This window comes from Chiloscyllium punctatum, chromosome 24 (assembly GCF_047496795.1).
Source record: "Chiloscyllium punctatum isolate Juve2018m chromosome 24, sChiPun1.3, whole genome shotgun sequence".
Classification (NCBI taxonomy): Eukaryota; Metazoa; Chordata; class Chondrichthyes; order Orectolobiformes; family Hemiscylliidae; genus Chiloscyllium; species Chiloscyllium punctatum.
Window position 1 is genome coordinate 77,709,686 of NC_092762.1, and position 13,220 is coordinate 77,722,905.

The 13,220-nt window shown below is 42.5% G+C and overlaps 1 protein-coding gene across 6 annotated transcripts in view; it reads left to right on the forward strand.

Annotated features, from left to right (window-relative positions):
• Positions 1–12,963, forward strand: part of LOC140494721 (guanidinoacetate N-methyltransferase A-like) — a 36,638-nt gene extending 23,675 nt beyond the window's left edge. For 5 of the 6 annotated variants that reach the window (XM_072594250.1, XM_072594251.1, XM_072594249.1 and 2 more), the window contains 4 exons: positions 1,254–1,498; positions 7,106–7,235; positions 11,417–11,527; positions 12,774–12,963. In XM_072594250.1, coding sequence (XP_072450351.1) covers positions 1,254–1,319 — 66 coding nt within the window. In that variant the 3' untranslated portion in view covers positions 1,320–1,498; positions 7,106–7,235; positions 11,417–11,527; positions 12,774–12,963. The remainder of the gene's footprint in view (positions 1–1,253; positions 1,499–7,105; positions 7,236–11,416; positions 11,528–12,773) is intronic. The other variant, XM_072594248.1, reaches the window with a different exon arrangement.
• Positions 12,964–13,220: the final 257 nt, after the last annotated feature.

The window sequence follows — 13,220 nt, forward strand, 5'->3', positions numbered from 1 at the left end:
AGGGAGGAAGTAATTCAGTTCGACCATTCTGCAACATAGGACACGTATTCTAACGGCAGCTGATGTTGGCATCATATAGAATCACAGAGTGATAGAGATGTACAGCAAGGAAACAGACCCTTTGGTCCAACTCGCCCATGCCAACCAGATATCCCAACCTAATCTAATCCCACTTGCCAACACCCAGCCCATATCCCTCCAAACCCTTCCTATTCATATACCTATCCAACTGCCTCTTAAATGTTGCAATTGTACCAGCCTCCACCACATCCTCTGGCAGCTTATTCCATACACGTACCACCTCTGTGTGAAAAAGTTGCCCCTTAGGTCTCTTTTATATCTTTCCCCGCTCACCCTAAGCCTATGCCTCTAGGTTCGGGACTTCCCAACCCTAGGGAAAAGATTTTGTCTATATATCCTCTCCATGCCCCTCATAATTTTGTAAACCTCTATAAGGTCACCCCCTCAGCCTCTGACACTCCAGGGAAAACAGCCCAAGCCTGTTCAGCCTCTCCCTAGAGCTCAAACCCTCCAACCCTGACAATATTTTTGTAAGTCTTTTCTGAATCCTTTCAAGCTTCACAACATCTTTTTGATAGGAAAGAGACCAGAATTGCACACAATATTCCAAAAGTGGCCTAACCAATATCGTGTACAGCCGCAACATGACCTCCCAACTCCTGTACTCAATACTCTGACCAATAAAGGAAAGCATACCAAACACCTTCTTCACTATCCTATCTACTTGCGACTCCAGTTTCAAGGAGCTATGAACCTGCACTCCAAGGTGTCTTAGTTCAGCAACACTCCCTAGGACCTTACCATTAAGTATATAAGTCCTGCTAAGATTTGCTTTCCTAAAATGCAGCACCTGGCATTTATCTGAATTAAACTCCATCTGCCACTTTTTTGCCCATTGGCCCATCTGATCATGTTCCTGTTGTACCTATCATCAATTTCTGTATTTAAGCCATTTAGGTTCTTAAGTTCTGAATTTCCCTCCAAAGTGGATCTGACCCACTCTCCTTCTTTACAGTGCTTTTTAAAACCTGTTTCTGATGGACCTTTAATCTAATGTCTCCTCCCTGGCCTGATTTCAACTGATTATTTTTGTCTGATTACACTCCTTTGGAGTGATTTGGGCCATTTTACTAACTAATGGTGCTACATAAATGCAAGTTGTTGTGTCATCAAATTTTATCTTTAGTTGTGAAAGCAAATAAGTTTTTTTTCTTTTTCAATTTATTTTTTAGGAATTCTCTACGATACTTACCCGTTGTCAGAAGGAACCTGGCATACGCACCAGTTTGCTTTTATAAAGGCAAATGCAAGGAGCAGCTCAGAATTTGACAATGATGAACGAACATCACTTTCACTTATTCACAGGCTTTCTGTGGGCTTTTGCTGTGGAATTTGCAATGATTAGGAATCTGAGGCAGCACACTGTGCTCTACACAGGATCTGGGATCTGAACAATCAACTGTGTGTACGTCATCAGGTTAGCAACTGTTACTGAGGTTACACCTAATCTGTTCCAGTAAATGTAAGTTACAGCTCAGTGCTAAATCACCTGATGAAGGAGCGTCGCTCCGAAAGCTAGTGTGCTTCCAATTAAACCTGTTGGACTATAACCTGGTGTTGTGTGATTTTTAACTTTGTACACCCCAGAGCAACACCGGCATCTTCAAATCAGTGCTAAATCATGTGCTGAAAGTAAAACAAACAGAAGGAAACAAAGATGTGATTAGAACACAGAGCAAAGGTGTAAGTATTTTTTGTCCAGAAAGAAAGCCTGAAAACAATGAAACTCCACTCCTTTGCAAAAGTTCATTTTCAGAATCCAAGAGAGTTTTTTGTTGCTGGTTGAGACTTATTATGAAGTTCAGCATTCATTTATATTTGAATGAACAAACCCTGACATTTTTTGGTGAGCTCAGTGTGTATGTAACACATCCCTCCCTGAATTTGATCGTATGACCACATGGCAAGATGACAGAGTCAGCCTTCCCTCTTTTGAGATGATTGAGGTTTGTGGTCAACTCTGTTAAGGGTTCAGTAATGATTTGGAGATGCTGGTGTTGAACTGGGGTGTACAAAGTTAAAAATCACACAACACCAGGGTATAGTCCAACAGGTTTAACTGGAAGCACACTAGCTTTTGGAGTGCCACTCCTTCATCAGGTGGTTGTGCTTAGTGTGGTTCAGGTGCATTGCTCTGGCTTAGCAGACTCTCCACCATATAATTGATTTAAATATACAAACAGGTCTGGATAGTTCAGTCAGTAGAGCATCATCCTTTCAATCAGAGGGTTCAGGGTTCAAGTTTCTGTTCAGGTGATGCATATAACTGAGGTAAAGGCAGTGGGTTGAGAAAGTTAGAGTTCCCTCACTAGCTTTTTTACTCTGAGTCCTCTTCTTGGGAAATTGAACTTTGCATTCTTATTCATCTTTTCCAATGTCCCTCTGAACTGTCAGCTTTCAGAGGTCCTGACTATTGATGACTGTCTCCCAATTGTTTGTGTTGATGCCTGCCATTGTTGTGGAAGAATTAGTCCATATTCTATAAAAGAAATTACCAGGAGACACAGAAGGTCCTTCACGAAATTAAACTATAGTCTTGCAAAATCAAAGCTGTGAGAGCTTTCCCCTGTGAATGTCTTCCCTAGCTCCCTGCAGGCTCTTTGTTCTCCTGCAACTTACACAGTTGTTCTTCCTGCGCTGTCAGATAATATTAGCATAACCAATCATGCTGGCTTGATTTATCTTTCTAAACTAATCATTGTCTGCCACACTGGTTCCCTCCATCACCCATCACCTATCACATTACAACACCATCATCTTCAGCATTGATTTCGAGATGCCGGTGTTAGACTGGGGTGTACAAAGTACAAAGCCACACAACACTAGGTTATAGTCCAACAGGTTTAATTGGAAGCACACTAGCTTTCAGAGCGTCGATCCTTCATCAGGTGGTAGACCTTCAGCATTAGCTCATTTACCAGTGATTCAGCTAACCTATCACAATGCACTACCATTATCTGTTACTGGAGTCCTGTAATATGATCCTGGGCATACAGTACAATGTTAACTACATAACTGCCAGAGTAACTTCCATACCATCTTCATTTCTTACTTGTAAGTATCCTTGTCACGGGTATCTGAATGTCCAGTCATATCTCAACAAGATAACGTTATAGCAAAGTTTCTGGAGGACGAGCACATCTCAAACAGAAACTTCCAAATTGACTTGTTTAACTGCACAAGAGTGTACAATTGAAGTTGCTTTCCACTTTACTGCTTAGTAATGTGTTGCTGGAAAAGCGCAGCAGGTCAGGCAGCATCCAAGGAGCAGGAGAATCGACGTTTCTTCATTCCTGAAGAAGGGCTTATGCCCGAAATGCTTTTCCAGCAACACATTTTTCAGCTCTGATCTCCAGCATCTGCAGTCCTCACTTTCTCCTGCTCCTTAGTAATGGCAAGCACTGATAGCAAGCTTTATAAGTATGATATGACTGACTGATCAACTATAATCCCTTGGAATGATTCAGATGACATAAACCACATCAAGTCATAGAGATGTACAGCACGGGAACAGACCCTTCGGCCCAACTCATCCATGCCCGTCAGATATCATTAATTAATTTAGCCCCATTTTCCAACACATGGCTGATATCCCTCCATACCCTTCCTATTCAGGTACCCATTTGGATGTAATTGCACCAGCCTCCATCACTTTCACTGGCAGATCGTTCCATATATGCACCACTCTTTGCATGGAAAAGTTGCCCCTTAGGTCCCTTTTAAACCTTTCCCCTCTCACCCTAAGCCTATGCCCTCCAGTTCTGGATTCCCCAAACCCAGGGAAAAGACCTAGTCTATTTACCCTATCCACGCACCTCATGATTTTATAAACCAGCCTCTTCATCCTCTCCCTATAACTTAAGCCCTCCAACCCTGGCAACATCCTTGCAAATCTTTTCTGAACCCTTTCAAGTTTCACAACATTCTTCCAATAGGAGGGAGATCAGAATTGCACACAATATTCCAGATGTCCTAGAATAGTGGCAACATGATCTCTCAACTCCTATATTCAATGCTTTGACCAATAAAGGAAAGCATACTAAACAGCTTCTTCGCTATCCTATCAACCTGAGACTCCATTTTCAAGGAACAATAAATCTGCACTCAAGGTCTCTTTTTTCAGCAATACTCCCCTTCACCTTATCATTAAGTGTATAAGTCCTGCACTGATCCGCTTTTCCAAAAAGCAGCACCTCACATTTATCTAAATTAAAATCCATCTGCCACTCCTCGGCCCATTGGCCCATCTGATCAAGATCCCATTGTAATCTGAGCTAACCTTTCTTTGCTGTCCACTACACCTCCAATTTTAGTGTCATCTGCAAACTTACTAACTGTACATCCTATGGTCACATCCAAATCATTTATATAAATGATGAAAAGCAGTGGATCCAGCACCAATCCTTGTGGCACACCACTGGTCACAGGCTTCCAGTCTGAAAAGCAAACCTCCACCACCACCCTCTATCTTCTACCTTTGAGCCAATTCTGTATCCAAATGGCTATGTCTCCATGAAATCTAACCTTGCTAACCAGTCTCCCATGGGGAACCTTGTTGAACGCCATATGGATCATGTCCACCGCTTAGCCCTTATCATTCCTCTTCATTACTTCTTCAAAAACTCAGTCAGGTTTGTGAGACATGATTTCCCATGCACAAAGCCATGTGGACTATCCCCAATCAGTCCTAGTCTTTCCAAATACATATAAATCCTGACCCTCAGGATTTCCTCCAACAACTTGGACACCATTGATGTCAGGCTCACCAGTCTATTGTTCACTGGCTTTTCCTTACCATCTTCCTTAAATAATGACATTACATTAGTCAACCTCCAGTCTTCTGGCACCTCACCTGTGACAATCGATGATCCAAATATCTCCACAAGGGGCCCAGCAATTACTTCCCTAGCTTCCCACAGAGTTGTAGGATACACTTGATCAGGTCCTGGGGATTTATCCACCTTTATAAGTTTCAAGACATCCAGCACCTCCTTCTCTGTAATATGGACATTTTTCAAGATATCACCATCTATATCCCCATACTCTGTATCTTCCATGTCCTTCTGTACAGTAAACACTGATGCAAAATACCCTTATATTATCTACCCCATCTCCTGCGGTTCTACACATAGGCTGCCTTACTGATCTTTGAGGGGCCCTATTCTCTCCCTCATTATCCTTTTGTGCTTAATGTATTTATAAAATCCCTTTGGATTCTCCTTAACCTTATTTGCCAAAGTTATCTTATGTCCCCTTTTTGCCCTCCTGATTTCCCTCTTAACTATAGTCCTACTACCTTTATACTCTTCTGAGGATTCACTCGATCTCTGATAACACACTTCAAAATATTTTAAAGTACACTGTCAAAGCTGCAGATTTTTAATCTATTAACTTTTTTTCTAAAATGTATATTTGCATTATTTTTATTTCCTTGTGGGATGAGCATCAATAGCTGGCCAGCATTTATTTTCAGTAGGTAAAAACAATGACTGCAGATGCTGGAAACCAGAGTCTAGATTAGAGAGGTGCTGGAAGAACACAGCAGTTCAGGCAGCATCCAAGCAGCAGGAAAATCGACGTTTTGGGCAAAAGCCCTTCATCAGGAATATAGGCAGAGAGCCTGAAGGGTGGAGAGATAAGTGAGAGGAGGGTGAGGGTGGGGAGAAAGTAGCATAGAGTACAATAGGTGAGTGGGGGAGGGGATGAAAGTGATAGGTTGGTGGGGGGGGAGGAAGGATGGAGTGGATAGGTGGAAAAGAAGATAGGCAGGTCGGACAAGTCATGGGGACAGTGCTGAGCTGGAAGTTTGGAACTGGGGTGAGGTGGGGGAAGGGGAAATGAGGAAACTGCTGAAGTCCACATTAATGCCCTGGGGTTGTTGGTTGCCTTTGTGAAGATGGTGGTGAGCTGCCTTCTTGAAACACGGCAGTCCACATGCAGTAGGTTGACCCACAATGCATTTAGGGATGGAATTCAAGGTTTTTGACCGAGTGACAGTGAAGGTACAGTGATATATTTCCAAGTCTGGATGGTAAATGGCTCAGAGGACAGCTTTCAGATGGGAGTGTTCCCATATAATTGCTCCCCTTGACCTTCTAGAAGGAAGTGGTCATGGGTTTGGAAGGTGATATCTCAGAATCTTTGGTGAACTTTTGCAGTGCAACATGTAGACAATAAGTACTGCTCCTAATGAGTCAGTATTGGAGAGAATGAATGTTTGTAGATGTGATGCCAATCAAGCAGGCTGCTTTGTCCTGGATGGTGTCAAGCTTCTTGACTGTTGTTGGAGGTGCACCCATCCAGGCAAGTGAGGAGCATTCCATCACACTCCTCACCTATGCCTTGTAGATGGTGGATAGGCTTTGGTAGTCAGGAGGTGAGTTACTTGTTGCAGTATTCCTAGCCTCTGACCTGCTCTTGTAACCATTGTATTTACATGTTGAGTCCAGATTAGATTAGATTACTTAGATTACTTTTAGATTAGATTACTTTAGATTAGATTACTTACAGTGTGGAAACAGGCCCTTCGGCCCAACAAGTCCACACCGCCCCGCCGAAGCGTAACCCACCCATACCCCTACATCTACATCTACCCCTTACCTAACACTATGGGCAATTTAGCATGACCAATTCACCTGACCTGCACATCTTTGGACTGTGGGAGGAAACTGGAGCACCCGGAGGAAACCCACGCAGACACGGGGAGAACATGCAAACTCCACACAGTCAGTCGCCTGAGGCTGTCCAGTTAACTTTCTGGTCAATTGTAATTCCCAGGATATTGGTAGTGGGGGGATTCAATGATGGTAACAACATTGAATGTCAAGGGGTGGTGTTAGATTGTCTCTTGTTAGAAATGGTCATTACCTGGCATTTGTCTAAATTTTACTTGCCACTTGTCACTCCAAGCCTGGATATTGTCCAGAACTTGTTGCATTTGCACATGAGCTGCTTTAATATCTGCAAAAGGTGCTGAATATTGTCCAATAATTGGGAAGTATCCTCACTTCTGACCTTTTGATAGAGGGAAGGTCATTGAGGAAGCAGCTGAAGATTGTTGAGCCTGGGACACTATCCTGAGGAACTCCAGTAGAGATGTCATGGAGCTGAGATGACTGACTTCCAATAACCATAACCATCTTCTTATGTGTCAGGTATGACTCCAATCAGTGGAGACTTTCCCCCCATTGCCATTGATTCCAGTTTTGCTATTGTGATTAAGTTTGCTGCATTATTAATACAGTCATTAATTTTATCAATATATTACAATACTGCCAGTTTGTAACACTCAGCCTTATTGGTCTATGGCTTTTTTCCACACATGAAGATGCTGATTCACACTGGGCTATGCAAATGCAGACTATTTAGCCTCTAAGTTATTTTCTATTATTTAAATATAATTGTACTTCAACTCCATTTGCCTGACTTTGATCATTAATATCCTCACCTCATAAAAAAATAATCTTAAGACTTAAAAGTTCTAATTGACTTAGCACCATACAATCTTTTGAGGGAGAAGGTTCAAGATTTTCACTGTCATTTTTTTGACGAAAGTTCTTCTTTTTCTGAAAAGCTAGGTTCTAGGTTTAAGATTGGCCCTCAATTTTCTGAATTATTCCAGTTTATCTTTACCTTTCCTCTTGAACCCTTTCATCTTAGCTGCATGTTATTCTTTGAATTCATTATCCTGGTGGCTATTCCTCATTCATGAATTAGTATTTAACATTGGCAAGTTACTGTCCCCAGGGGAAATCAGAGCAAAGTCCACACGTTATTTTGAGCTGGAGTCACTAGATGATGATTGGGGGGGGGGGAGCCATCTCTGACCAACCTGTAGGGGCAAAAAGTAAATGAGCAGGAAATAAAGGAAGGAAGTTTTAGACCTTTTCTGTATTGGGGCCTGGAGCTGTTATTTATGGGTTTTCTTTACATGTATCTGTGAGTGGTATTTTTGCTTTTTGAGTGATGTATGGCCTCATTTATTGAATCTATATAGGATAAGGCAGTTGAAGAGCTGGAATTAGTGGGAGGTGTGAGGGATTGGGGGTCAATGGTGAATTTGGAAATTTTGTAAATAGAGATTTGTGTTTCTGCTCCATCAAATTAATTTCCTTGTTCAGCAATTGTCCCCGTTTCAGTTAAATATGACTCTACAATAGGCTTGAAAACCTGACGGCCTAATTCCCCAAGTTAATCCAGAAACTTGCTTTCACTGCACTAATTTATCTTGTTGACAGAAAAATTTAAACTTAAAAACTCAGGGCAGGTACAGGCTATTCAGTGCTTACAGCCTGCTCCACCACTCAATATGATCACCGCTGATCCCCTACCTCAATGTCATATACTGCTTTTCTCACCATATCCTTTGGTGTCTTTAATATCCAAAAATACCTAACTCTTTCTTGAATATACTCAGTGACTTGATCTCCATAACCTTCTGTGGTGGAGAATTCACAGATTGACCATCCATTGAGTGGAGAAATGTTTCCTCATCCCAGTTCCAAATAACCTGTCCTGAGACTGTGACCCCCAGTTCCAGACTCCCCAACCCTGGAAAACATCCTCCCTGTGTCTATGTCCAGCCCTGTAACCATTTTATACATTTCAATCAAATCCCCTCTTATTCTTCTGGTGCACAACTTTATCATTGCCAGGAGCTCCATAGTTTGATAGATGTCCCATTCTCTCCTTAGTCACTTTTCTAGGCATTTTCCCAGATTCCCTACCAACCAACAGCACCTTCTCCATTCCCCATGTTCTTAAACATCCCCTCTACACAGAGGAGGGAAACCTGCTTTCCCTTATTGCAATGTGCCCTCCTGCTATTGAACAGTGATTGATCTGATGCAATCTACCAATAACATCTGAGCAGACGCCCACAGATTGTTCCTGTCTGTCTCTAGACTTCTAGTTTTCACCCTCTTCATTTCTCCCCAGCCCCTATTACCTACTCTGCCACTCCTTCTTCCTGTTCCCTCTTCAGCCCCTCAATCTGGATTCAGATGCCCAATGGCCTGTTAATGTGTTTTGCTGATGGGTGAACAATGTGTTGGCCAAGACAACCTAGGCTCACTGAAAACACAGCATTTTTAACAAAGCAGCACTCCCAAGTGTTGGGGTTGATAGAACATAGAACTTATAAAAATACAGTACAGATCAGGCCCTTCAGCCCACAATGTTGTGCCAAGGATTATTTCCAATCTAAAATAAAATAACCTAACCTACGCACCCCCCTATTCACTGCTATCCATGTGCATGTGCAGCAGTCGCTTAAATGTCCCTAATGACTCTGCTTCCACCATCACCATCGGCAACGCATTCCATGCATTCACAACTTTTCGCATGATGTCTCCTCTATACCTTCCTCCTAATATCTTAAAACTATGACCCCTTGTGCCAGTCAATCCTGCCCTGGGGAAAAGTCTCTGGCTATTGACTCTATCCAACTCCTGTCTGACAGCATCATAATTTCCTTTTCCCCAATTAAATATCTTCCCTTGGTAACTGATCCTTTCCCTCTCCATGGCTATGGTAAATGTGAGGCAGTTGTAGTCACTGTCACCAAAGTCACCGCGAGATCTGACACCTGTCCTGGCTTATTGCCGAGTACTAAATCTAAAATGGCCTCTCCCCTCGTTGGCTTGTTCTACATACTGAGTAAGCAAACCCTCCTGAACACACCTGACAAAAACAGCTCCATCCAAACCATCTGCATTAAAGAGGTTCCAATCAATATTGGGAAAGTTGAAGTTATGCATAACAGCAATCCTGCTACATCTGCATTTTTCTAAAATCTGCCAGCCTATGAGTTCTTCACTCTCCCTACTGCTATTAGGGGGTCTGTAGAAAACCCCCAATAAGGTGGCTGCTCCCTTGTTGTTCCTACCTTCCACCCATACTGACTCAGTAGACAAACCTTCCTCGACAGCCTTCGTTTCTGTAGTTGTGATGCACTCTCTGATTAGCAATGCTACACCCCCTCCTCTTTTTCCACCCTCCCTGTTATTTTTAAACATTCTAAACCCTGGAACATCTAGCAACCATTCCTGCCCCTGTGAAATCCACATCTCCGTTATGGTCACAACATCATAGTCCCAGGTACTGATTCATGCTCCAAGTTAATCACTCTTATTTCTGACACTTTTTGCGTTAAAGCAGACACACTTTAACTGATCCATTTGTTTCATCGCGTGAAAAACCTTCCCAATAGATTCACTACATCCTATCACTGTACCATTTACAACTACCCCCCTCTCAAATATGTAGCTCTGGTTCCCAGCCCACTGCCAAACCCTCCTGAACCACAAGAGGAAATCTCCCACCCAGGACACTAGTGCCCCTCCAATTCAGATGCAACCTGTCCTTCATGTACAGGTCCCACCTTCCCCAGAAGACATCCCAATGTATCTGAATACCTTCCTCCTGCACCAGCTTTGCAGCCACATATTAAGCTGCATTCGCTGACTGTTCCTCATCTCACTGTCTCGTGGCACCAGTAGCAAACCTGAGATCACTACTCTACTCATCCTGCTCTACAGTTTCCAACCTAGCTGTCTGTGGTCACTTTTCAGATCCTCAATCCCTTTCCTGGCTAGATCATTGGTGCCAATATGACCTCAATTTCTGGCTGCTCATCCTTCCCCTTCAGAATCCTGTAAACCCGATTTGTGACGCCCTGGACCCTGGCACCAGGGAGGCAACATACCTTCTGGGAGTCCTGTTCCTGACTACAAAATCTCCTGTCCATCCGTCTAACTATTGAGTCCCCTACCACTAGCGCTTTTCTATTCTGCCCCCTTCCCTTCTGAGCCACAGTGCCAGGTTCAGTGCCAGAGACCTGATAACTATGGTTTTCCCCAGGTAGGCCATCCCCACCAGCAGTATCCAAAACTTATTGCTGAGGGAAATGGCCACAGGGGATCCCTACTGTGACTGTTGGTTCCTTTCCTCCCTATACATCCTCTCAATTTCCCCCTCAGCCTCCCGGATGATCCACAGTTCATCCAATTCCAGCTCCAGTTCCCTAACTCGGTTTTTTGAGGAGCTGGAGTTGGGTGCACTTCCTGCATGTGTTGTCGGCACCGTTAATAATGCATTCAAATCCTGTAGTGAGGCTGCAAGTCACAAACTACTGATTCAGTGATGAGAGTGGCACTTACAGGGTATACACAAATAATTCAGATGCTCAGCTCCATGCCCGACCTTAATATTAATGTTGATTTTCATAGTGCAAAGCTGGGGTTTGGTTATTTGAATGAGTAGGTACATCTGGCAAGGACACTAAGAGAAAATGCAAACAAATAAACCTGTATCCATTAAACTTCCTTTGTTTCAGGGTCATGCCTGTTGTTTGCTGAAACCAGGTGGCGTGCTTACATACTGCAACTTCACCTCCTGGGGTGAGCTATTGAAGGGAAAGTATAATGACATTGAAAAATTGTTCCAGGTAGGAATAGAACAAACATCCATTATCTGAAACCACAATGCAATATAGGAAAGATCCATTTGGAAGCTGCCAGCATGCACAGGTTGCTCCAAATACCTCTCAGTGATCCTAAAAATATTGTAATCTTATTGTGTGTTGATTGAAAATCATTGAACTGCCATTAGATTTAGTCTCTGCTTCCAAAATTCAATTGTGTTTGTTAAAATAATAGTTCCTTTGGAATTAAAATAAACCAAAAATTATGGGAGAAAGAATTTGAAGGACATACAATTGCAAAGTGTCTTTCAGATCCTCAGGAGTGATCACCCCATGAATTGCTTAACCGCTAATGGATTACTTTTTGAAACACCAACATTGTTGTTCCATGATCAAAGATGACAGACACATTGCACACAGCAAAGTTTAATAATCACTAAGGAATGGCCTGTTAATATGTTTTGCTGATAGGTGGACAATGTCTTGGTGAAGACAACCTTGGGTCACTGAAAACACAGTGTTTTTAACAAAGCAGCACTCCCAAATGTTGGGGTTGATGGTGTGCTCAAATCCTGCAGCGAGGCTGCAAGTCACAAACATCTGATTCAGTGATGACAGTGGCACTCAGAGGGCATACTTCAAATAATTCAAAACCTGTTTGACAGTAAGGTTTATATTTGAGAGCACAAAAGAAATCTAGGCCACATAAAACTATTTCAAAGAATGGGAAGCTATTTATGCCTTTTTTTTCTAGATGATTTAGGCAGCATGGATCCAATTTCCAGTGACAATGGAACCCCTAAAACCCAAGTACTCCAATGATGCAGTGGTAGTATCCCTACCTGTGGGATCGAAGGCCTGGGTACAAGTCCCACCTGCTCAGCAATGTATGTCTACACAGGATGTGGCCCACATGCCTTCCCTCTCTAGGGTCTTGTAATGCAATGGTAGTGACACTAAGTTGCAGCCCAGGTTCATGTCCCACCTATTGCAGAGGTGGTAACATCAATTAACATCAAATTGGCAAACTCACAGGGGGAGATTTAATTTAGAGTCAAGACTCTACCTAATGGTAACAGTCAGAGCTTGAGATGGAAAATGTTTTGTTTCCTTGGCCCTCATCTTGATGAGCACCTAAAATATCCAGGGATTGGAAGTCAAAACTTCTTTATTGTGTGTAAATAAGGATAACAGCTTGAATTTTCAAGCGATACAAGATTGTGTGATTGTTTCACATATTCCTAAGCATTTTCATTTTTAACCCATCCAGGAAATCCGAGTGCCTCATTTGGTGGAGGCTGGTTTCAAGAAGGAGAACATTCAGACCTGTGTTACGGATCTCATCCCTCCCAAAGACTGCCAATTCTACGCTTTTCCTAAGATGATCACACCGACAATAATTAAACACGAACCAGCACTATAGTCTTTAAATGAATAATAAAGGGCTGCCTTTTATCAGATTCAGTGGAGTTTTCTTTGGAATATGATAAAAAAAATTGCTTAGACAGTGACATGCACGCATTACTACTGAAGGCAACAAGCCAGTCGGCATTTGTATGGTACTTGTAACAATATTAAAATGTGCCTTACCATAATTGTCTATCACTCCTGAACTCATTTTCATCAAATATCTAACAATTTTTCATTGAAGTTGGTGCAGAAATGCTCTGGAATATTACAAGAGATGAATGATGGAGTTATATACATTTCTGATGAA